Source organism: Phyllostomus discolor, chromosome 6, assembly GCF_004126475.2.
Source record: "Phyllostomus discolor isolate MPI-MPIP mPhyDis1 chromosome 6, mPhyDis1.pri.v3, whole genome shotgun sequence".
NCBI classification, from domain to species: Eukaryota; Metazoa; Chordata; class Mammalia; order Chiroptera; family Phyllostomidae; genus Phyllostomus; species Phyllostomus discolor.
This window is the reverse complement of record NC_040908.2, coordinates 22,540,016-22,566,811: the sequence shown is the minus strand read 5'-3', so window position 1 is coordinate 22,566,811 and position 26,796 is coordinate 22,540,016. Positions and strand designations below refer to the sequence as shown.

General features: G+C 41.5%; 1 protein-coding gene across 4 annotated transcripts in view; it reads left to right on the top strand.

Annotated features, from left to right (window-relative positions):
- The first annotated feature begins 17,763 nt into the window (after nt 1–17,763).
- Nucleotides 17,764–26,796, top strand: part of ATL2 (atlastin GTPase 2) — a 48,810-nt gene continuing 39,777 nt past the window's right edge. For 3 of the 4 annotated variants that reach the window (XM_028517563.2, XM_028517561.2, XM_028517562.2), the window contains exon 1: nt 17,764–17,913. In XM_028517563.2, the coding sequence (XP_028373364.1) occupies nt 17,796–17,913 (118 nt within the window). In that variant the 5' untranslated portion in view covers nt 17,764–17,795. Of the gene's footprint in view, nt 17,914–18,176; nt 18,436–26,796 lie in introns of those variants that run through there. The other variant, XM_036027876.1, reaches the window with a different exon arrangement.

Sequence of the window (26,796 nt, the reverse complement as noted above, 5' to 3'; positions counted from 1 at the left end):
TGGGATGACCTGTCTAAACTTTTCCAGCTGAGAAGTGACAGCAGCAGGTCGCCTTCCGTTGACACCAACTCTCTCTCCATTCCTCATAGTCCTAAGACTTGTTCCTTCTCCCAGCCCCTCAGAGCAAAATGATCTCTCCACGTAAAGAATGAGAGGCACCTCTCCCCACTGTGCTGCGAGGGAGGGGAAAGAGAGCCCGGCTGCCACGCACAGGTTCCGCCGGACAGCCCCGCCCCCGCGGCGGGCTCAGCAGACGCCAGGCTAACTGTCATGCAGTGATGATGCTGAGGTTCGGACAACAGTGCATTCCCTACGTGCGGTAGGGTTTTGTTACCTGTCATGAGGATGGTGAGGGACTTAAATATTCATTTCCATTGAATGTCAAAAGCATCAACTGCTGGGCATTCTGGCATATTTCACCCTGAAAGGCAATTATATTAGATGGTGAATGAAGAATGAAAGCCAGAATTGTTATGTTTTAAAATAAGAGGTATTCGAAGTAACATTTTTCTAAAACTGTCTAGAGAATCAATGATGAAACAGGGAGTTCAGAAACCTGAAATTCCTGGTCATAGTCCAAGACTGCTGGCAGTCAATCTCTACAACAGGTCTGGGCTTCAGTTCTCCATTAATAGAAACATTTAGGATAGGTTGATATATTTGTAATACTTGAATGTGACTCTTGCATGGATTTTTTTTTTTATTGACAAAGTACATAGAAAAGTGTGCAAATCATATAGAGTTCAATGAAGTTTCACAAAGTGAATGCAATCACGTTCAGTGAATGCAATCTTCTCGGATCAAGAAGTAGATCATCACCAGCACCCCAAAGTCCTCCTCTTGCCTCTCATCGCAACAACCCCCTTCCCTGAACAAAGGTACCCACTGTCCCGAGTCTGCCACAATAGACAGTTCTACCTGCTTTTGAATTTTATACAAATGGAATCATTTAGTATGCAGTCTTCTTTTCTTGTGTGGCTTCTTTTCTTCCACATTGCGATGGTGAGACTCATCCACCTTGTTCTATAGAGTTGTAGCTTGTCTTTTCTCACTGTTCTGCAGTAGCTTATCACCTGAATGTGTAACTTGTTTATTCTACTACTACTGATAGTCATTTGAGTTGTTTTCCATTCAGAACTGTTATGAATAGTGCAGCATAGAAAGCATGCATTCTTATGCATGCTTTTTGGTGAAAAAACATATGGATTTATTTGGGTACAAAACCGGGAATGGAATTGCTTGGTCAAAGGATATCCTTAAAATCACAGATAACGCCAAAGAGTTTTCCAAAATGATTGTACCAGTTGCTTCCTCATCACTGGGGTGTGAGAGCTCTCTCTACACATTCCACATTTTTAACAGTTGTCATTATCAATATTTCGTTGTAGCTATGCTGGAATATGGCCCATGGTAGATTTCAATATATTTAAATTAAAATGATTCGAACTTGTTATAATCTCAGGTGTACAACAGACCTGAGATTTGGTAGAAGGTAGATCAATTTTAATGCTCAATTATATTCTTGTCTTGGGTTTTCTTCAATTTCTTCATATGCATAGGTTCAGCCCACCCGAACCTAAGAAGTTTGCGAGAGGACAAACTTCTTGAAGTCAAGGGCTTTCTTGTAGGTTTCTTCCCTAGTTATTATGGCCCTTAGCACAGTGCTGGGCAGGATAGGTGTCCAGTAAATTCTGACTAAATTGGGCTGAACTAAATGATGGAGGCAAAGACACCAATGTCTGTGGAATATATCTCCATTTACAGTTTCATGCCTCATCACTCCATTTCCAGGGGAGAGGAATGGACGATAAAAGGACCAGGGGAGAGGAATTCTAGAAAATGCCCAGTTCCTGCACGTTCCTCTGGAGCCTACATTCTAAGTGCTAAAACTCTTCAGGTGGAATGAACCCTTCTATTTTCAACACGATCTTCCTGAGGCAGCAGTACCTTACTCCCCCAGAAAGCGAAACAGATAGAAGGCTGTCACACCCTGGGCTGTCAGGAGAGAGCATTGTCTGTGTCCTCCCATGCTTGAAGGGGCGCTTTGGACTCAAAATGTCTGATCTTATTACACTAGTCTGATTTCCCTGTGGCTGCATCCGGTTTGATAGAAATTTCTCCAAAGCTCACAGTATTCTCTAGGATACTTAGTCTCTGCCCCCCCCCTTTTTTGCTGCTTTTTAACAATTCCTTTTAACTTTTAAGAACTATTTCTGCCATCTCGTCAGCTGAAGAATCTGTACCCAATTGTCCATCCCAACACATGGCATTATGCTGTGCTATGCACATTTTGGTTCATGTCGAATACTGGCTATTTCTGGACTGAGATGCTGAGATGTCAAGTTAGTACATTTTAACATCTGATTTAATTTGGAATTAGGCACTTATTGAAAATAATGGGTGAACTATTCTACACCCCTCCTGCATTTCTCTTAGTTTTGCATTCTGACGTTCGGCAAGGAAGATGGGTTTTATGGGCATGGTCCTGAGTGGGGATTAAAGAAGGAAGAAAAAATGGACTTTGAGAAACGTGTCTTAAGTGCTGATAAAACGCAGGCAATTTCCAGATTCCACTTGGGCCGCCTTCTGTCAGGCCTATCAAAATTGAGTATGTGTGCGTGTGTGTGTAGGAGAGGGTGAAAGAAATGAGAAATCCCTGAAAAGAATATTGTGGTACGATCCCAAAAGCATATCAGATAGTAACTGTATACAACCACTAATGGGAACAGGCTTGTTCTGCAAGCTGAAATCGTGATGAGCAGGTAATCAGATCTAGTGCTCTGGGGCCTCCCACGACACAGTGATTGTTGTAGACCAGACCAGAAACAATGGGATGTTTGAGTCTCTCCTCTTTCTCTCCTATCAGGGCTGGCCAGCTTCCCAAGATGCGCGGGGAGAGAGAGGAGTGGGGCTGAGGGCTTCAGAATGCTTTTCCTCTGGGGATGGGCCCCTTGTCTCAGATCTCCTGATAGATTATATATCACATACATGTATGGCTCTCCCTTCCCATAAATATTTGCTTTTCAATCTCAGAGTGAACTGGCTATAACTCTTTAGTTTATTAAATTCAGGTCCATCAGGCAACTCCATGGATATTTTTGATTAGGTAGCCAGGGACCATAAGTTCAAATGTTGGCAGTAGATCAAGCAAACAGCTTAAATATGAAATGCAGTTTGTAGCAAGCTAGAGAATCTATTTCCCTTCCAAATAGGGATCCACTAGTCAGCTTCAGATAGTGGTCACTATGTAGTCGGCTGGCCTAGGTGCTCAGAATTTCTGATTTTTTTTGAGAAAAGCCCGAAATCCACATTTTTATAAAATGTATATAATTTTCTGTTTTTAAAATACCTATAATTAATTTAAAATGAAAAAGATCACTTTGCAGGTCCAGTATGTGAGAATCAAACAAAACAAACCTGTAGCTCTCATTCAGCTCCCAAACACCCAGGCTAAATGAATTGTCCGGTGGGAAAACCCTGACTTCAAGTCCCTTCAAGTTATGGAGGATTATTTTATAAAGATGTGTGTGTGACAACGAGATAAGGATTTTCAACCATGCAACAAGGCCTCACAAAAAGCCAAGGGTTCCATAAACATCCCAGGCCAGGGGATGCACAGAAAGAGCACGTGACTAACACAGAGAAGCGGAACATCCTCTGTCACCACTAATGATGTAGCTTATGCTTCTCAATCGGTGGCATGTTGCAACATAAACCGCCTCTGACTCACATTAATTTCTCTGGTAATTGTAAAATACTTGGCTGGATCTCAGGACTTCCAGGCTTCTCCTAGGCTATTCTTGAAGGGCCTTCATTGCTTAAGCTATGCTCAAATTCCAGAGGGTAGGTGCGGGTTCATTTTCCTCGTGGCAAGTGGGTTGCTGCAGCAGCAGAGGAGGAGCTGGGCGGTCAGGGTGTATTTGAAAGGTATGCCCATGCTCTGATCTATGACAGACACTGTGCGCTGCTTCTTCTTCCATCAGCCACTCCTCCCCTTTTTTCCTTCCTAATAATATCCACCTTTGATCAGATATCAGGCAATTTATGTGGTTTACAGCCAGTTTACAACCGTGGAGGATAAATGTGTGAACAAAAGTCAACCTGTAGAGGAACGAAAAACAGGTAATGTAAAACAAAACAAAAAAGCCCCCGATGTCTTAATAATGCCATTGAACAGTGAGTTAACCAACCTTGCAAATAGTCTATCTTCGAACTTACTGTTACGTGAGGTACTACTACATCCTCCTTTTTGTTGATGACATTCCTATTTGGGTTTTCTATTATTTTCAGCCTAAGTCATATCAATTATTCTTTTATACTTGTAATATTTAAATAACCTAGCTTTCCTCTGTAAATTAGTTTATGTCCTCAAAGGACTTACTAGAAGCAGCCCATGAATTTTAATGCTGCCCTTTATGTTTATAGAAGAAGCCCCTGTGGGTTACAGCTGTCTCCGTGTGGAGGAACCTGCTGAAAGCTTGCGAGTGTGATGGGACATCTCACAGGCAGGAGACAAGAGCTATCTTGGCGTCTGTGGAGGATGGGCGCTTGTGTCCAACACCAACACCATATCCTTAGGTACACTGCTCGGAGAATCAGTCAGCCTTAGATTTAAACCATCCATTCTCATCGAGTGCAAGTAATGTAAATTATCAGTGGATCTGTGCCTAAGAATCTATATCACTATTTGCAAGTCCATTGCAGACCCTTTGAGGCCCAGTCTACCCACATGAATCCCCAGCTCACGGTAGATCCTGCATTTACAGATCCTGCACTTATCTCGCCAGTCTTCCCAGCAGCACCTCCCAAGTCCCTCCTCTCTTGAAGTATTTGCTTCTATGACCTTTTATTCTTTGCTCCCACCTTTGTTGTCTGCATTCTTCTCTCTTTCCCTGCTGCTGGGGAGAGAATAGCTGGCCAGACTATTTTAGTAGGGGGGTCAAACTCATTTTCACCAGGGGCCTCATCAGCCTTGAGGTTGCCTTCAAAGGGTCAAATATAATTTTAGGACTGTATAAATGTAACTACTCCTTAACTAGGGGCAAGGAGCTCTGTACATTCTGCCCTTTGAAGGCAACCACAGGGCTGATGTGGCCCCTGGTGAAAATGAGTTTGACACCCCTGCTTTAGTGGATGTCGAAGAGGGTAGACTAGAAACCAAGCTCTCATTCATTCATTCCCTTACTCGTGGGGCTTGGAAATACCATCATGTAGTGAGCAGATGCAGATTCCCCAGACTCATATGGGACTCTCATGCATTCCATTTATTCTCTCTCTTTTTTATTTCTTCTTTCTGGTTCCTGAATTTTTGTTGCGTAATTTCTCTTTTCCCTCTTGACCCACAATGGACATTTTCTCACCCTCTCAACTTTAACTTCCTCTTTGTCTCTTTGCCATTCTTGGCTGGTCACAATAGCTCCTTTATCCCATACTATCCCTTTTCCTGTCTTTCCACCAAAGGCCTGTTATTCTTCTTCCACCCTCCCCCGAGTGTCCACCTGGAATTTCAATGGCTTTCTGGAGCGCCTCTCCTGACTTAATTCTGGGCAACAGCCGTGTCTTCTGCCTGTTCTGCTGAACCCCCTCTGCGCCCCAAGTGGCAACTAACTCCTCAGTTCTCACATAAGCTTTAGGAAATATGTTAGACTGAAAAATTTTATGTTCTTTTAGACAACTTCGACTTTTATCATGAGAAATAACTTGTTTAAGAACAAGCCCCCCACCTACAGTCAGGATGTGCTGCCCATAATTTTCCTTCATGCACCCAAATGTAATAAATCCTATCAATCACCATCAATGAAGGGTGAAATAAAATAAAGCACGCATGTAGGTTAGGAGAGAGTCCCAATAAAGGATACAGGGTGCTGTTGGTCATGACCTTCAGCTGTAAATGTGCTCATGAACTAAAATTTAAACATGCTGTTTGCCAGATGCACATGTATATTTTTGGTTCTACAGGGGTAAAATAAGAACAGGAGAAAACATTTAATCCATGCTGAAATTCCTAAGTATTTTTATTTTTAGCATCTGTTACAGGGCAATTTTGTTCTACCTGAGCTCAGGCCAAAATACAGATAGTGAGGACAATATTTCTCCTTCAAGTGAGTCCCTTTCAGCTTTGCAGGCACAGTTATCACTAGCGTGCATGTTTTGTGCAGGGTTGGTCAAACATCCAGTGCCCTTAGGGGGAGAACCAGTAAGATTAGGGCCTGAAAAGTGAGTGGTTGAGGACAGCCACAGCATCTGTTCCCTGCCTGCCCTTTTGGGAGCTGCTGGAGACCTCTGGTTACAGGATTGAGACCAAAAGCAGAGGCATTGGCTTCATGAGACTTTGAGACATGTCCAGCAAGAAGCGAGAAGAAGAAATTGTAAAGTCTCTATTCAGGAGAGACTGTGGGAATCTTAAGGCACACGCAGAACCGCTCAGAGCAGAGTGTGGCAGAGCTGGTTGCAGGCTGATCTCGAGGCCCCCGTATGGAATCTTAGCCGAGGTACCCAGCAGACCAGAGGCGCTAGGAGCGTCAGCTGTCGGCACGCTTGGCCTAGATCCTAGCTGTCTCCGTGGGCACTGTCAGCACCAGCAAGGATATGGCTCTGTCCTCCAGAACCCCGAGGAAAGCAGACGCTGATGGGGGAGGGGGGTGTTGAAGGAGATGGCGAGGCCGGGCAGAGAAGTACACCGAACATGAGCACTTGCTCAAGACGAAACACACCAGCCAGCCTATAAACAACAGTGGTGAGTTGCACTTCCTTCAGTTTTGTGGAAATGAAAGTACACACAAATTAAATGTGCTTTCGAGGGTTCTGATCACAGTGTTGAAATTGCAATCCAAAGCTCTTGCTGCTGCAGTTTCTGGATTTTCCATAGCAAGTGCAGATGTCTAATGGTGAATTTTCATGGATTAAAATATGCCTTTAAGATGCTCCAGAGACTTCTGGAATGCAGCAGAGAATAGGTATGAGATGGAGGGCATGGTTGGCCGCTGCCAGCGTGGCCCCGCGTGGCATTCAGGCTAGTGATAGCTGATGTGGTGTTTCTCTAGCAACGTGTGACCCCCTATAAAGCAGTTTGGGCTCTGGGTTCGAGAAGCAGACTGCACTTAATACACTGGAGCATCGATGGCTTCATCTTCTGTGATTGGACACTGATGTCTCGTGGTGACAAGAAAGGGACTTGTGGGTGTGGGGTGAGATAAGCTAACCCCAAGAAGCTACTGGTATCATATATCTGGAGTTTCTCAAGCTGTTCCAGGCAAACAGAACTTAGTCATTCCAAGTGTGAACTTCCAAGTTCTACCCATTGTTTCCAAGCCCAGCTCCCCTATTTTATAAGCTAGGTAACCTTCGGCAAATTATTTAATTTCCCTTGGCTTCAGGTTTCTTGTTGTAAATGGAGATAGTAATAATATCTCTGTTTTAAAGTTACTGTAAAGCTTAACTGAAAAAAAAGTAATATTCTATGTTATCTTATTATGGTACTATGAATGGCCAGACACAAAAGTGTTTAATATTGTTTTAAGTCTTAGTAGCAGATTCCAAGGATCTTCCCCTGTGGCTTAAAAATCTGCTTTTGGCATGTTAGGCTCCACCGTTTCTAGTAACAGCTGGGGGGCTGCAAACAAAGTGGAAAGTTCACGCGGGTGACTGGCAGGGGAGGGGCCTGGAATGCACAGCTGGATCCCAGGGTTCTCGTGTGGAGCCTTGTGGGGCTGCGCTGTGAGGTGGCCTGCCTGATCTGGTCCCTGGGCACCTCCACTCATCTGTGGAGCTGGAGTTGACCTACCTGGGCTTTGTTCTTTGGCATGTCCAGGACCCAGCACTGTTTTTTTGCGAATTCAGGTCACTTGTCTGATTCTCACCTATACCCTCGGTGTGATTCCTGCTTTAGAGTGAACACTGTGCTCATAACGATGGCCTCTGGTCCCCAGCTCAGCTACTGTCCTAGTCCTGTGCTGTGAGTACTGCCCTCCGACCTAGTTAAGCAAGTCTCAGAAGAGAGAATGCAGCACCATTTCCACCTCACCCCCACGCACCATCGTTTTTAATTTGTTGTGACAATTCCTTGAAGGAGCAAGGCCACTCTGTGGAGCAGTCCCCCCACCCGAGTTCCAAAGGGGAAGGGGGGCACAAACCGCACTCTGCTTTCTGTTTTCCCTTCAGTCCCCTTACCACTGACTTCCTGGATTTAAGCCCTAAAAGGGCAGACCCTTCTGTCTCCTGCCTCCGTTGTCTCTTTGTCCCTGTGTTCTCAGACTCAAAGGCAATAGGAACGCGTGGCCAGTCCGAAGTAAGTGTCCTGCAGTGCCCAGCACCAGCAGTATGTGTGGGGTGATTGGAGGAAAAATGATATTCGAGAAGTATGGAGATAGAAACTACTCTCTGGAAAATTCTTTCCAATCATTAGATGGATAAAATTGTAGAAAGGGGATTTTGTCTCCATCAATGATGATTAAAATGGTACTTCTTGCCTGTTAAGAATCTACTGCATAATGCAGTATATACAATTATAAACACCCTGTACATTTTGAGTTCAAAAGGTGTTTGAGATTAGCCACTGAAAAGAAAACTTGTTACAGTGATATTTTACAATAGCCAAGATTTGGAAGCAGCCCAAGTGTCCATCAGTAGATGAGTAAATAAAGCAGCTCCTGTACATTCACACAATGGAATACTACTTGGCCATAAAAAAGAAGAAAATTTTACCCTGTGCAACAGCATGGATGGACCCAGAGAACATTGTACTAAGTGAAATAAACCAGTCATGAAAAGACAAGTACCATTGGACTTCACTCATATGTGGAATCTAATGAACAAAATAAACTAACAAACAAAAGAGAAACAGACTCATAGATACAGAGAACTGATTGCAAGCTGTTAGAGGGGAGGGGGGCTGGGGGCTGGGTGAAAAAAGAGAAGGGATTAAGCAAAAACCAAACCAAACCAAACCTCATAGACAAAGACAACAGCATGTGACTACCAGAGGGAAAGGTGGGGTGGGGGGAGGGAGGAGAGGGTAAAGGGGGATAAATGGTGATGGAAGGAGACTTGACTCGGGGTGGTGAACAGAACAATATACAGATGATGTGTTATAGAATTGTACATCCGAAACCTCTATCATTTTCTTAACCAATGTCACTCCAATAAATTCAAAGTAACACCAACAACCAGAGAAGAAAAAGAAAGAAAGAAAGAAAGACAGAAAACTGGATATGTCCTGAAATCTGAAGTTCCTACATGAAAGAGGTCTGATAGAGATTTTTGCAAATTTGACAATAATCCTAAAAATGTACATGACATCAATAAAATGTTATGGAGCAAAAAGAGACTTTTTGAGGCTGCCAATAAGTAAAAACTTTATTAACTATGCTGAAGGAAAAACTAAATCATCTTTCTATTTTCTCTTCAGAAAATGATATCCTAAAATGGTACGACACAAAGAACCCGTCGAAGACTACACAGGCAAAGAAGTAAGACAAAAAGTATTAGTGAGGTATGCCATGAATTTAATCATAAAAATACAAATTTTCTGTATGTTTGTGGTGTCTGTATAAAGGTTAACTTTATAAAATTTGGGATTTCTTGGGATTTCTTTTGTCACTCTAAATAAACATTTACTTTCACGTTTAATTTGCTTTCTTAAAGAAGTTCCCCCGACTTGCAGATGCTTTAGGCCCCACAGATCTTGGATCTGCTCCTGATAGGAGCTGCACGGCTGACAGTTCAATTTACGGTGGTCACCAATGGATGCTTGGGCATGTCCATGGCCACACATCCTGCAAGCAAATGCCATGTACCATTTGCATTACTTTTAAATAAAACAAAACAGCAACAACAATGAAAATGAAGGGCTACTGCTCCAGACAGCAGAAGCACGCACGTAACTTTACCAACAGGTGGTCATCACAGTCCTGAAGTCAGTGTTTGTTATTGCTCTGTGCTTGTTTACACTTCCACGACACATCCGTGTTCACACGTTGCTGTCATTGCATGTGCAGGTATTCTGGTTACCTATTGCTGCCATACAACAAATTACCCCAAAACATAATGTCTTAAAACACAATCATTTCATTATGTTTTATGATATCTCACTTTCTTGGATGGTGATCAAGAGAAGCTTGAAACACAGTTTAAAAAAAAAAAACAACAAAAAGAGAAGCTCAAAAGATAAATATTTGCCAGGCAGATCCGGCGGCAGTAGCATTATCCGCCGGCATTTCAGCTTCAGCAAAGAGCTGTTATGGGAAATAGAATGAAGGAACTCACATTCTAAATATTTATATTTGAGGACAGACCTCAACAATATTGAGGGTGAGGGGAAATGGCGAGGGGCTGGGGAAATGTTTGAAATGTTAGCTGTCAGAAGATGATAAAACTACTCTAGTGGCAATGAATCCAAGGATTAAATACATCACGGCAAGGACAATTAATTCTAAGGGCTTTGTCAAGGTGGAGTGTTTTGCCTGCCAACCAGCCAGTCAGTTTTTGGGAGTTTAGAATTAAGTGAGGGTGCTCTCCAGTTACAAATAAAATACGCTGATTGTAATAAGGCCAATGTAGATACTGTCTGAATCTTAAAAGAAGCTAAGATACGCAGTTTGTTCTGTGAAACACGCATTTCCCACTGACTTCAAAGACATTCCTGAGGGCAGGGTAGTGGTTGGGGGGGGGGAGGGGGCATTAGGTGTGTCCAGACAGGCTGTCTGGATGAGTATCATTCACTGCCCTGTTTCTCAGTGTCTGCTTTAAATTACCAGCACATTTTCTGTTTCCTGGTGGCTGTATTCACTGCTTCATTGTTATTGTTGAAAAGGGGTTTCTAGAATATGGTATAGTTCCCTAATTTAGTATCCAGCGATGATTTTTTGTCTGAACCAATCTCTGCCCTTGTGGTTGCAAATTGATGCCTTTCCAACTCTAGTGCTTCCTCCACATTAATCAGTCAACCCTCAGCATTTTACTGTAAACAGGAGTCCTCCCTCCACACCCAGCTGTCTGTCTGTCTGTCTATCTATCTATCTATTATTAATATGCACTGATAGATACCTGTCTTTCCAAAGATCTGTACTTCACTATTGCCCTTAGCTGCTTTAGTGCTCAAATTATATTGTTCTGAATTTGGTCAGTGGGAGCCTCTTCAAACTGACTTTTGTATATTTGAGATAGGCTCCATTGTATTTTTGAGTTCCTCCTTAATTTCTACCACAAAAATGATGCTCCTAGTTCACCTTGCACCTACCCTGCCCCAGTTCTAGAATCAGCCATTTCTCCAAAGACTCCTGTTCCCATTTAGTAGGGGGTGGTATCGGAAATCAGAACGGGACGCCAGGTATGATCACTGCTGCCTTGGTGTCTTTGTTTATGGTTCTTTTCTGTGCTTAGAGCTAGGAAATATATCCATGTATACACATACATGTATATACCTGTACACGTTCATACATATATAGACACACATTTTTACACTTGCACACACATACACACACACATGCTTTTAGAAGCCTTTGGTCCATATCCATACCTCCAGTTTAATCCATCCCACAGGGTTCCTTCTGTCTTCCCCCTTTCATTATTTGTATGTTCCTTCCTCCTCATTGAGAACTCCGGCTCTCAACATCCAAATATTTACACATTTTAAAATTCTGTAGTACATGTAAAATAGGCTCGGAATTGCTTTGCCCATACTTCTACAAAAACAAACCGACCAGTAAGAACTCAGGATTTGTTTGATGTTTTCCCTCCACCCTGATCAAGGCAGAGAAATATTTATCATCTAATAGTATGTAAGTTTGTTGGATCAGTTGGCTCCTTTTTTCCTCTTCATTGTGGTTATTTGTTTAAAATACTGTTAAGATCTTATTCTGTTTGCTTTCAGTTTTAGCTCCCACTTCCCATTCTTGCTGATTTAATTTTTCTGGTCATGTAGAACATGATCCAGATGTGTCCCGAAGAAGCCCGTTCCCGCACCCCCCCCCCCCCAAGTCAATGCTGCACAGAAAGGTACATTCAGATAAATGCCACCCTATTCCATCTTCCTGCTGCCTCATTCCGCCACACTCCACTCCTTGGAGGGAACTAACTTTATTGTTTTCTGCTTAACCCTATACCTAGCCCTAGACCTAGAGCTAGCCCTAACTCTAGCCCAAGACCTAACTGTAACCTTAAACGTAGCCCAAACCCTAACCATAACCCTAACCCTAATGCAAACTCAAACCTTAACTCTCACCCTACAGTAACCCTAACCATAAACCTAACCCTAAACCCACCTCAGGGATGGCAAACTCATTTTCTAAGTTTAGTTTTGGACAGTTAGGTGGACATATGTATATTTTCTTATTTCTCTTTTTCACATAAAATATTTTGCTCATAGGATGCACACGACCTATGTTGTTCTGTAGTTTGTTTTTTTTCACTTGAAAACATCTCTTGGAAATTATTCCCTGTCAGTTCATAGACATCTACCTCTGCTTTTTTTAATAGCTATTAAGTGCTCCATATTTATCTTAGTTATTTAACTGATCACCTATGCTTGGATATTTAGACAGTTGTCAATATTTTGTAATTGCAAAGAGTGCTGCAGTGAATAATCTTGTGCAAATGTATGTTTTTGTGTTATTGGAGTTGTGTCTTCAGAGTTAACACCCAGAAGTGAGGTTGGCAGATCAAAGAGTAAGTGGGAATGACATTTGTTGGATATTGGCAAATTCCTCTCCATAGGGATTATCCCATTTTGCATTCCTGATGAGAAGGCAGCGTATGAGTGCCTGGTTTCCCCCATATCCTTGCCAACGGAGTTTAATCCTAAACTTTGAATTTTTGCCAGCCTAACCTGATGGGTGGGAAATGGTTTCTCAGTATTGTTCTAATTTGTTACCAATCACAGTGGATGTGAGCATAAGCTCTGGATCCAGATTGCCTGCTTTCAATGCCAGTTCTGCCAAGTAGGCAAGCTTTTTTTTTAACCTCTTGGTGCCTCAGTTTTTACATCTGTAAGATGACAATACAATAACAACAGCATTTACCTCTTAAGATTGTTGTAAGGATTAAATGACTCTCTCTCTCTCTCTCTCTCTCTCTATATATATATATATATATATTTTTTACTTTGAACAGTACCTAAAACAGTAAAACAGTCCACAAATGTTAGCTATTCTACAGTCTAGAAAACATTCTCAATGCATTATTCATCTTGATCCCTGAAAGTGTAGAAACATGAAGAGAATCAGTGGTAGAATCAGAATTTAACTCTTCCTCCTTCGCCCGCCCGCCCTCCCTCCCTCCCTTCCTTCTTTCCTTCCCACAGATATTTTTCAAGGTCCCTCTATGTACTGCACATTGCTTTAGGTGTTGGAGATACACCCTAAACAAAACAACTCTTTCAGCTTCTGAATCTCACGTTCTTGTGGTGGTGGGGTCTGTGTGAGGTGTGAAAAGAGACTTGCTGGATGTAGATGTACTAGAACTGAAGTTTCACTGTGATAAGAAATTGAAGAGGAATGACCGACTGGGGAAAACAGAGAAAGGCATTTTAAACATATGGATTTGACGTGACCATGAGATAATGCTTAATCTCTTGACTATATACTTATGACTGGCTTCTGTACACTGCACTGGAGTCAGGAACGGTGGACCTGCCCAGGGCACAGAGGCAGTGGCCCATGAGATAAACAGTATCTAATACAGTAGTCGCCCCTGGTTTGCAGTTTGCTTTCAACAGTTTCAGTTACCTGCAGTCAACCATGGTCTGAAAATATTAAACAGAAAATTCCAGAAAGAAACTACTCATAAGTTTTAATTTGCATGCCCTTCTGAGGATTGTGACGACATCTCATGCTGTCCTCCTAGTCACTTAGCAGTCGTCCAGCTCATCAGATTGACTGTTGTCGTATCACAGAGCTTGTGTTCAAGGGACCCTTATTTTATTTAATGGCCCCAAAGCAATTAATATAGCTTCTATTACAATATGTTGTTATAACTTTTATTTTATTATTGATGCTGCTTATATCTTACTGTCCCTAATTTATAGATGAAATTTTATCATAGGTAGGTATGTATATGAAAAATATAGTATATATAGGGTGTGGTACTATCCACGGTTTCAGGAATCCACTGGGGACCTTGGAATGTACCCCTCCCGAAGATAAAGGGGGGACTATGGTAGTAGAAAGGACACCAGTTAGGACACCAATTGACCAACTGTCTTGAGGGGAGTCCCTGATGAGGTACATTCAGTGCTAAATTAACTATAAATTCTTTTTTTAAAGATTATTTATTTATTTATTTTTAGAGAGGGAAGGGAGGGAGAGAGAGAGAGAGAGACAGAAACATCAATGTGTGGTTGCTGGGGGCTGTGGCCTGCAACCTAGGCATGTGCCCTGACTGGGAATCAAACCTGCGACACTTTGGTTCACAGCCCGCGCTCAATCCACTGAGCTACACCAGCCAGGGGAAATTAACTATAAATTCTAACTGGAAATTCATTATTTGACAGCAAAATTACTCATCTTTGCATCTTCTCTCACGCCCAAGATGACACCTTTTATAAAACAGACTGTGGACAATTTTAAATAGATGCCACATAGGGAAGAAACTCTATCATCAAGCAAGATTTATGGCTTGGGGCTTAGGCTGCCCCAGGGGTATTGAACCAGGAGGCAGGGAGTTAGAAAGTCCAGGAGGAGGCCCAAACCCCTTTCCATACACAGAAAACAGGTGAATAAACAAGCAGCCCTACAAAAACACCTGTAGAATGGAACCCTGCAAATTTTGATGACACTGATGCTTTTCTGGTAGAGATCATGCAGGATGAAGGCTGAGTTTCAGACTTGGGAGAAGACCTGAACAAGACAGTGAGCTGGGCACCTGTTCTACCTGTCTTCACCAGAGAAAGGGGATTTCTCTTCTCTCTTCCCTCCCTCCCTCCCTCCCTTCCTCTTTCTTTTCTTTTTTCTTCTTTCTTTTCTTCCTTTCTCTCTCTCTCTCTCTCTTACTTAACTTCATAGACTTCTGCATTTGATTTTCAAAGTTCGTGTGAAGGGCTTTTGCAACAATTTACTGTTATAAACTTGGTGTGATTGAGGTACAGAACACATACCTCATGCCCTAGTGAGAGGTTGCTGTGTTTAGGTTAAAGGGTCAGGGGAAGGAAGTGAGATGCAGATGGAAAAGTAGATGCGGATTTCAATAAGGTCAAATCCCTGGGGAGGTCTTCTGAAACTGCCTTGGAGTAAGTACATTACATGCAGTTTCAAAGACACCAGACCTCAGTCAATCCTTTCACCAATAGCACCAAGTTTCTAGCTGTGATATCCATATGTGTTCCTGAGGTCCTCTTCCCCCCACTCCACCCCTTAAATTTCAGGAAGCTCCTCTGTGTCTAGATGAATTTTTAGAGAAGTTGATAACCTATGGGAGCAGGCATCAGCCACTGTGTTATGAGTTGATGTGCAGACATTCCAGCTTCTTCACCCTTTGGGTAGAGATAAGTTTCCTGGCAAACTTACACTTCAGTTGCCCACTATGATAGCTGGATTAATGATGCACTCTTCACTTGTCAGCTTGAACTGCCATAACAAAATACCACAGATGGGGTGGCCTAAACAGTAGGCATTTTCTCACAGTTCTTGCACAGAAGTGAAAGATGAAAGTGCCATTTAGTGTTGGTTTCTTGTGAGGGCTGTCTTTCTGGCTTGCAAATGACCATCTTGCTGGGTCTGCAAATGGCCTAATGGCCTTTCTTCTTTCTTTTGTGCATGGAGAGATTTTTCAGTTACTGTTTACATCAATATTATTTTGTATCAGTTTCAGGTGTACAGCATAATGGTTAGATAGCCATACACAAAGGTCTGTCTGGAAAAAGTCCAGCCATTGTTAATATAACAAGAACGGTTTGCATGACATTGATGTAACCTGGCAGCCAAGGAGAAGTAAACTGGAATGCACATGGGTGAACAATGTTGACTTCACTGTAGTAGTCAGTTGCACACAGTAGATGCTGTTGAGTAGCATGTGTACTGTGTGACCATCACATTCAAAATGACTGAGCAAGTAGAGTAACGATTTGGCATGAAACTTTGCTTTAAGCTTGAACATTTCTTCACAAAAACTATTTGGATGATTCACAAGGCCACAACTGTGGGCAACTGGTGATTGGCAGCTTCATCACGACATGGAGCCTTCTCATGCATCATGTCTTGTGCAGTTTTTTGGCAAAACATCAAATTACCCAGGTGACTCAGTTCCCCGACAGCCCATATTGGTGCTGTGACTTCTGGCTTTTCCCAAAACTTAAACCTTTGAAAGGGAAGAGATTTCAGATCATTAATGAGATTAAGGAAAATATGCTGGGGAAGCTGATGGTTTGGGAGAACTGTGAGGTATCAAGGTGCCTACTTGAAAGATAACCACAGGGTCATTGTCCTATGTACAATGTTTCTTGTATCTTCTTGTATGTCTCTATTTTTCATATTGTATGGATGGATATTAACTGGACAGACCTCATACTTTACAAAGTATTACTGCCTATATTTTCAGTATCCACCTGGCACTATACATAGTTATTGCAATATTATTGACTATATTCCCTATTCTGTACTTTACAACCTCATGACTCTTTTGTGACTATCAATTTGTACTTCGTAATCCCTTCATCTTTTTCACCCAGTTCCCCAACCTTTCTCCCTCTCTGGCAACTCTCAGTCTGTCCCAGAGAAAAGGAATTTCTAATGCAGCTGCTGATACGGTAAAAATCCAAAAGATTAGGGACCACAGAAGTCTCCACAGGCTATTTTTAAAAGTGACCGGAGGCCCTGACAGGATAGCTCAGTTGATAACAGCATCCTTGTCATATGCCAAGGTTGTGGGTTCCATATGGGTCAGGACACATCCAGGAGTCAACTGATGAATGCATAAGTAAGTGGAACAATGAATGAATTGATATCTCTTTCTCCCTTCCTCTCTTTGTATAAATCAATTAAAAAAATTAAAACTGACATTATCTTTCTACAGGAGGTCACTGGATCCCTACAAGAAAGTTCATCACAGTTAGAAAAGAATCTGCTACAGGTCATTTTCTGATTTGAGTGATTTGTGGCTTGCCCCTGCAAGATGCTAGTACCTGGAGGGCAAGGGTATGCACAGCTAAGAACAGAGGGGAAGGGCCTCATAAGCAGATGGAGCTGTGCGCGAACAAATCGAACAAATCGTAGGATGGTCTCTGGAGGGGAAGCAACGTTAGGGGCTTGTGCGAGAAAAGATCACGAGGAAAAGCAGGGCACAAGCAATTACTGGGGAGTGGGGGCGGGATGGTATCGAGGGAGGAGGGGAATAGCTGTGGAGGAGGACGTGTGAATAAAAAGGAAGGACAGAAAGGAGTGGAAAGCAGCCTCACGTGTAGGGCACGAGTCAACTCTTAGGGAGAAGAGCTGTAAAGCGCATTGTTTTACTGAATTGGGAAGAAGGGGCTCAGGTCTAAGGACTTACCTACTGGGTTTACACACACCAGCCCAGCGCTAAGGGGGTGTGGTACGGAGCTCAGGGCAATAGGGGTGTGAGACGGTGGTGGCTGGAGAGTCGCCCAGTTCCTCCTGGAAGGAAAAGGCCAGGAGAACCCCGCAGGCCGGGGGGTGCGGAGGCGGAGCGAGGGCGCCGATGGGCGTGACAGGGGAGGGCGTGGGGAAGGCGAGGAGGCACTGGCTGAGGGCGGCGCTAGGACCCGTCAGCGCCCCGCCAGCTCCCGGGAGGTTGATAAAGCGGCGGCGGCGTTTGACGTCAGTGGGGAGTTAATTTTAAATCGGTACAAGATGGCGGAGGGGGACGAGGTGTCGCCGAAGCAGCAGCCGCGCCCCGGGCTGCGGCGCCGGCGGCGGACCAGCGACTCGAGCACCGGGGTTAACCACGTCTCGTCCACGACCTTCCTAGGTAAGGGCCGGCGGGACGGAGGCCGTAGGGCCCGGGTGGGCAGAGGGCGCGGGCCGCTCAGGCTCGCGGGCTCCGGCCACCGGCGGCGGGGTCGTCCTCCCGGGCTGGCTCGGCTCTCCACCCGCCGCTGTGTCGGGCCGCCGGGCCTGGCCCCCGCCGCGCCCGTGCTCTCGCAGCGCGCGCGTCCTGAAAGGGCGCCCAGCGGGCCGCAGCTCCCGCAGCTGTCGGGTGCACGGGAGGCGCGCGCGTCTGCTCCGGGTCCGGCCCCCTGCCCGTCCGCCGCGTGGCTGCAAGCTGCGTCCGCCCCGACCTGAGGGGGCGGCCTTGAGTCGGGGCCGAAGACCCGGGCGCGGGGAGGTTAGCGGCTGCGGAGCTCGGTCCCAGAGAGCTAGGACGCGGCAGGGCGACCTGTCACCCTTCCCTGTCCCTCGTGCGGAAAGGGTGGAAGCGGTAACTAGGGAATGACGAGCCCCGCGGAGGAGGATGGGGAGCGCGCGGGGAGAGCGGACACCTCGCTGTCAGGTCGCAACCTCTCAGGACACCCTTCCAGGAGGGATCCGCAGTCCGCAGGCCAGGGCTGTGCCCGGGTGCCGGCGTCCCAGGGCCCCTCGGCCCCGAACCCATCGTTGCGCGTGGCTAGGATGCGAGTCCAGATTTAGTTGCTAAACTGGGGTATGAGCCCTTGATTGCCCGATCACATTAAAAGTGTCTGGTGTGAAGTCACCTGACCTTTGGCTGCCGGGTTTTGCTGAATTCAGTTCCTACTGTATGTGTACAAGGAGTGCCCGTGCCCCCTCGAAGACGCTTTCGCGTTGCCAACAGAGCGTTGCGTCCTTCGCACAGATAGCACCCCTATTTTTAGGAGTTTAGCACTTGATCTTTCACTGTAGTGTGAATTGTACGCATGGAATTCTGATTGAGAATTTTGATGGTACTTAAAGGCATGATGTTTTACAAAGGCTTGTAAATAATAAAAGTTTACAGTTAGGTCAGTACGACCATGGCATAGGTAAGAGTTTGTTAACTGCATTAAGTAGGAACTTGTGTTTCTCAGAATTTTCTCTTCCCAAAATCTGATTAAGATCTCGTGGGATGAAATGTAAAGCACATTGATAAGATATTAACTGGAAGATTCACTTTAATAGCTTATGTGAAATACATTTTATCATTCACGGTAGCCCTTGGACGTGTGGAACATGTTGTCAAAGGTGATGACAAATTGTAGGATTTTGCTAAAGAAAAAGAACAGGAAATAAAGTTTACTTGTTATTACCTGCCAACCAGAGCATATGAGAACTGTTTACACAGAGAAAAAGGAAAGAGACGTTTTGTCTTAGATCTCTTCTGGTTGAAATTCTCAAGCGTTTGGAATACTGGTAGATTAGTTAATTTATCTCTTGGATCTTAAGGGCTGTGTGTGTATCTGTCTGTCTGTCTGTCTGTCCGTCTTTTTAAGGTAACCATTTCAGATGTAGTGTCAACGTGTTTTATGTACTTGTCTAATCAGAAGCACAGCTTTATGACTCAGTCATGGCTGTGAACATTGTTTTTACGCTGTGGTACTCTGAGAAGAGATGTAATTCTTAAGACTTGATGAACAGGGCTCACCGTTTATTAAATGCTCAGTCTTCTTCTCACAGATTTTAGTCTTTTTTTCTTTCTTTCTTTCTTTTGGAGTTAGCCTTCACTTAATAGTCATTCCTAACAAATGAATACCTAAAACAGTTCCTCCCCCTGCTAATTTGCTCTGAGTCACCCATCACTACATTAAAAACCAAATAAACTTGTTAAGATTTGTGTTTAAAGTAAGAGCAAATAGGCTGTGAATGAGTAGGGAGTTGTCTGTTTTTGACTGTAGGAACTCTTTGTCTCCCTCTGCTTTCTGGAGAAGTCAAGTTGAAGAGCTAGGTTGGGGTGAGTCAGGTGCAACTCCAGTAGTTTAGACTTAGGAAGATGATTTGTGTCTCTTTTATGAGAAATGCTTACTCTTTAGGGATGTAGGATCTTTATAAAGCACCAAGACTCATATTTTAATGACTTCGTAGGATGATAGGAATAAGTGGATGTGATTAAACCTATTTAGTCATGTGTTTTGAAATCTTTTAAAATTATTCTTTTGGGGGGTGGGGGAGAAGAAGGAGGACCTGTCTTACAGTAAAGAGGTATTTATTACAAGGAAAATAAACCATGAATTTAAATTGAGGTTCTGGCCTTAAGTTGAGTGTACCTGTTTTGGAATTCCTTTTTCATTTGTTGTTGTGTATAACTTTAGGATAAAGTTTTTGAATATTCACAAGTAAAAGTAATTTCTTGAAATTGTTAGAATTTTCCCCCAAATTGTGATATATATATATATATATATATATATATATAATCACACACACACTATATATATATATATATATATATATTTTTTTTTTTTTTTGGTTATGAAGCAGCTGCTGAGAGCAGCTACCTGAGAGATTGTCACCTAGTTTGATGCTGTAGTTCAAGAGATTTAAAAAAATTGTGATACTTAGGAGCAACATATATTTAAAAAAGTTGTTTATGCTCCATTGGAAGATGTATTTGACACACAACTGTAAGCAAAGCTGTTTGGCAGCTTTCAAATTTAAGAGCCAGAAATGTAACGGATGAGAATAGAACTTAAACTTTTTTGTAATGGTGATTTACAGCTTTACCAAAGGAGGTTTTCTCTGGGGTAGGTGCTAGGAAACAGCTTTCTTTCTTTTTTCTTTTTTAAAGTGTAATGGTATTGTAGTCTGTGTAGCTATTTTGGAGTTTCAAAGTTCAGGTGTATTATATACTTTCTTGAGCATTGCTTAACTAAGGAAGGTGGTGGGGAATATGGAATAACTGAACTTGATCACCTAGTGAATTCATTACTCATGTAAATTTCTTCCTATTCTTTTCCTTTTTTCTTGGCACCCATAATACAGAAGAACAGTTGAGGGCTTTCTCTAATAGCTTTGAGAATGAATAGCTGGGAAAAAAATCAATCTGAAAATATGGCAGTACGATAATACTTGTTACTTTATAAAGCACTTTAAACATCTTGTGTTGGTTTTATTTCTTAAAACTTTCCCATGAGGGAATCGAGTTATTCCCATTGGAGGGAGTGATTGTGACTTGTCAGCAGTCACAGAAACTACTCAGAGGCTCTTCGTGCTCCTCACCAGACAAAGAGGAGGGTGGAGGCTTTTCTTCATTGAAGATTGCCGTGTAATTAGAGATGGCTAGGTAAAACTTCGAGGGAAGTCTGAAATCGTACTGACGAGAAGACAGGGCTGTTAAAAATTGAAGATGGGGCAAGTCACTAAGCAAAGTGGGAAATTTTGAAGTAGGAAGGGAAAAGGTAGATGTTGTAGATAGATGGAGAAGTGATGAAGTAGAACAATTTTGCTTCTTGTGGACATTGAGAAGCCTGAAGTGTTCACAAATGCAAAGCCGAGATAACTATTTTAAAAATGATTTTTCAAATTATTGCTAAGCACATCCCTGCGTGTTTGGCTGTACACATATTTGCTAAAGTTCGGTAGATTTTTTTTTTGTAGAAAAGCGTGTGTATAAGTAGCCACCCTTATCCACTCAAGCAAATGGCTAGAAGTCTTTTATTGGCAGATAATGTCTATTCGAAACAATTGCGAGGTCATGAAAGGCTAATTTACACATCCTGTACACCTCAAGGAGAGAGTTTGCACTCACAGCTGACTTGGGGTTTAGTCTTCTGGCCAGTACAAGTACAATCTAGGTGGTTCCCTTGCTAACATACCAGCTTCATAAAAATTACTCAGACAATTTGTATTTTTGTGGTTGGCATCAAAATAACTAGTAACTCTATTAACTTGGTGAAGTTTGTCCCTGATGAAAGATGCTTATCTAGGACCTCTACTACATTTCATCTTTTTATTGCATGATACTCAGATTGTGGGGGTCATGTTTCATTAGTCATAGAGAAGAAAGATAGTGTATGGAAAAAAATGAAGACTAAAAAGCCGAGCGACTTCACGTAAACTGTCTGTGCCTTGAAGCCTATCACATAGGGTAGTGATAATAATCCCTTAACAGAACTGTTGTGGGAACAAATGAGATGACAGGGTACAAGTGTTTTGTAAGTTGTAAAGTTGTCTGTGCTGAAGACACAGTAATATATGTGCAAGATTGTGCCAACTTGACTACTTTGTTATTATGTGAACATTTGAAATCAGAAATTCTTTTCTAATCTTTTTTCTGTAATGTGGACAAAAGGTTTAGGTCAGGCAAGGGTGATAGATAAATGTTTAACTTTATTTGTAAAATGGAGATAATGTGTTAATGATTAGGGTTATTGTGCATATTAAATGTGATAAAAGTACTTGGAGAACATTTTATTGATGGTAGTTATTACTGTAATGTGTGGTTATCTAAGATGAGACTTTGAGCTAAAGGTTAATTTATAAAATAGGTGACTGAAAGGCCTTTGTTCAGTTCTTATTATAAGATAAAAATATACATTCATTCTTCTGCTGTCTTCATTTTAATAAACTTGCATTTTAGAGAATTAATCATATGTCAAAATAGTCTTCTGAAATTGTTTATTTCAATTAGAGGGTTTAATATAAATTAATTTTTTTACTTAAGGTCATGGCAGTTTCCAATAAGAGTGCTTTTTAAACAGTAAGTGTGCAGAATTTAACTAGGGTCTGTTATGCACAGGAATGCCTAAAAATGATTTACTTGATACTATACTAATTGTGAATTTCATAAAAATCTTACTCCCCCTTCATGTAATCATGTACAGTAGAGTCACAGGTAGTGATTAGAACATAGTTATTTAACGAAAGACTTCCTTTTGCGTTCTGTAAGCTTCCTGTGACATTCGGAATGGATTCAAAGTGGAGGCTTGGGTTTTAGTTCTACCTCAGTAATACCCCTACCCCCTCCATGCCTCCTGGTTAGGGTGAATATCAACCCTAGCAAACTTACAGGTCTTTTAAAACTTTTTTGATTATTAAATAATTTATGACAGCACTTTAGAAGCTTTAAAGCCTTCCTTAAACTCTTTAAAGGGGATGAAATTTGCACACTAAACAAGCTGTTCTTTCTATATTTGAATGAAAGGGTTTATGATATATTAGGTTAGATTAAGTTAATTTTTATCAGAATGGGGTGATTTTTTAAAAATAAGTTGGAGAGAAATTTTGACAGGAAAATTACCTTTATTTCAGTTTTTTTTGAAGTCAGTTACTAATCAGATCTTCAGAATTGCTGTTTTCTTTTCACCAGCACTTTAATTTAAAAATAAATATGACTATAAATTTGTTATGTGGAGTTTTTGTTTAGAAAGGAGAGGCTTTTTCTTGTAGGAAATGGCCGTGCACTTGGATATTGTTTCTCAAAAAACTCTGAAGTAGTCTAGAAGGTCGAGGAAAGGTCAACAATGTAGCTGATGCCAGATGTCTTACAACTGGATGCTATGATAGAGATTACTCCCTATAAGTCACAGCTAACCTTGTGACTGAACAGGGTTTGTGATCACAGCTCATTACCTAATGGTAATATGGTAATTCATATACTTTGTTGTAAAAGTTTTATTTTTCAATGTCAAAAGCAATAATCTCTGTAGATATGTGGAAAACAAAATAAAAAGGAAGAAGGTAAACATATCAACTAGTGTTAACCACTACTGACATTTTAGTGTACATCTTTTAGTTTATATCCTTTTTAAATGCATAATTTAATTTTTCCTAAACTGAGATCTTACTGTAATTTTGTCATTTACTTTTTCATTTCATATTACGTTTCCCTATGTGATTAAATAATCTCTGTGACATGATTTCTTAAGTGGCATTGTAGTGCTACTTAATCCTCCTTTTGGATGTGGGGTTATTTCTTGTGAAAAATGTTGGCTAACCATCTTGTACATAAGTCTTGATCTTTAGGATAAGGTTATAAAAGTATATTTCTGGGTCAAATGGCATGTATATTTTCGCCATTGAAAACAAACTCAGCAAATCTGTTCAGAAAAGTTGTATCCAGTTATTCTGTCTCCCATTAGGGTTAGGTTTGTGCTTGTTTACAAAATACCTTTGTTTACAAGTGGGTGTTGCTATTTATAAATGCCAACACAGGTAAAAATGGGGATCTTACTGTTTCATTTGCACTTCTTTGATTACAGTTGGTACTGAAATTTTAATTGGGTAACCGAATGTGAATTATTTTTAATTGCATTTTTATATTCTTCGACCATCTCAGTGTTTCTCTTACTCATTTGTAAATGCTCTTTTGCATAGAAGAAATTCCTTTTCATATTTGCTTTTTAATTTTGTGGGTTTGTTTGGAGAAGTAGTGTGCGTAAAAAGTTTAAAACATGTCCATATGAGTGTTTTTCTTAAACGGAATAGCAACTTTTCAATTTATTAATTTAGTGTTAATCTCTTCTGAATGTTTAGGTATGCCACTGGAGGGGTTTTTTTTTTAAGTTGAAAAAACTTCTTTAACTTTTAAATTCTTTGTGAGATACTGCTTATTCCTCTTTCTCTTTAAAGCCAGAGTATGGGCATTTGCTTCAGTGTCCAGTAGCGTAGTAGAAACTACAAGTTTAGGTGCTGGGTTCAGATTGCCACCACCACGCTTTAGCTTCCTTGACTTAAAACACACACATGCACACACTTTCTCTCTTTAGAAGTTTAAGATTGAAAGGTAAGGCCTTAAAAGCACTCGGCATGTATTGAGTGTTCAAAGAAAGTTATCCTCTTTTCAGGGTAAAGGAGAACCTTAAGGGGCTTGAATCAGTGTTCTTACAGGAGTAAAGAGGCGGGTAGGGGAGGGCGGGCAGATGGAGGACCATACTTAGAGAAGAGCTAGCTTTTTTCTGTTAATATTATAAGTTGGCACACTGAGCTCCTGCCTTTTAAAAGGGCCTTGTGGTTGCTTGTAATGAACACCTATGTAGAAAAGTACAGAACTGACCCCTGCTCTAACCTTTCATGGGAACGGGAGGTCAGATAGACCTTATGCCTATTTGTGAATACAGTTTATCAGTAAGTTTATACTTTCAGAAGTAGTAATTACTGTGTGCTAATGTTGAGGAAGACTTACAGAGAGTGGTCTTTGTCAGGCCTTGAAAAATAGGTGGGTCTTAGCAGAGTGTAGGGTGTATGACTCGTTTGAAGATAATAAAGATAGGCAGTATGTTAGTAAGCTTTTTACAAAGTAGTTTAAACAGTTGTCTCTACTTTCTAAGAATTTTTCTAAAAGGGTTGCTTAAAAAAGTATTTAAAAGCAATTAGGTAGAGGCAGTTGAAAGAGCAAATGGTGTTAGAACATGTTTAATAAAAAAGGAGTATGGGCTGTTTTTCTGTACCTAAGTTGAGCAGAGAGTTGATTTAAATACCCAGAAAAACTGTAAAACTGTCTGAATAGCCTCAAATGTGACTTCTTAAAAAGTTGGAGATCCGTTTCCCTGTTTTTGAGCATGTGTGTTTACCTACCACAAGAAGTCCTGACGTGTACTTTAAAATTACCAAACTAGAACAAGGATGAAAGGAGAGTATGGTGAGAACCTCTGACTTTCTCATCCCTTTTATTTTTTCAAATTACCCACATTTTATTTAGCTGCAAGGATGTTTGTTTACTTTTGTCACTATTCCCTTCTTAAACTACTGCTCTCTTAGTAGGAATTTTGCCTGTATTGAGCCAACCTTGGGATTTGAGTGTATACTTTACTTTTCTTCTTCTTTTTAAACTGCTGCTTTAATGAGTCATCTGAGGTAGAGAGTTGTGGCAAAATGGAACTTCAGAGTCTTATTTCCAGAGTCTTGGCAGATAGATACCTGTTTGAGATTTGTCATGAAAACCCTATTCTAAATTTAAGCTTGGGTCCGTGTGTGTGTGTGTGTGTGTGTGTGTGTGTGTGTGGTGTTTAATGACTCCTTCTCTAACTGGTTATCCCAAATTTCAGTAGCTCTTCTGTGGGTTTAAAATCTTTTAACTTAATACAGAGTTAATTTGGGGGCCAAAAAAGTTTGTAGTCATTGTATCAAAAATACTTTTGGAGATAAAAACTTAGTACATTGTTGTTTTATAGAGACTTACAAGAAAAAGAGAAGGTCTCTTCCAAAAAAATATGGAATACTTTAATGTTATTTGTTGCCTAGCCCAAAGAAGGCTGTTAAACTCTTGCATGTATTTCTTTCCCTTTCTGCTGTCACCTCCTGACTTTGAGCTTCTCATCTTATATGCAGTCTCTTTTAGTTGCTTTGTATCTGATTCCTCTGTTTTTAGACTCTCATTGCACAGCTTACTCACTCATCACTTTCAGCTTATCTCTGTAACAGGATTTTGATCTTATCACTCCTCTGCTTCCAAACTTTCCCTGACTCTCTTCAGGATAATGCCCCCCACTCTTAGCTTAAATTTTTAAGGTTATCCTTAGTCTGGTTTTCAGGACTCAGAGGGATACAGCCTTCTCCAGGACATCTTCATTAATAACCCTACTTTAAATAGTCCATTATAGCACTTTCTTTATATTGTCCTTTTATGCTTGTTTGTGGTAGACCCTCGAGAGTTAGGACTATATTATTGTACTTCTCTAGTATCTGTCTAGCATAGTGTCTTGCTCCCTAATTACTGGCTTGAGGTAGGTGTGGTGGGGACCTTCCTTACTTATTCATGACACATTGTATGTGTGTACCAAGCGTTGTGTCAATGAATATGAAATGGTGAGTTGCACGTTTACTTACATATAAATATATGAGCATATCTTACCAAAGATTGGCAAATATAATTTTACTGCATCTTACATTTTAAAAGTCTACAGTGTAAAACTTGCCCTTCAGTAAAGTTTATGAAGGAAAAAGAAATTGTTTCCTAAATGGAGGACTATATAAACAAGGTGCTGAC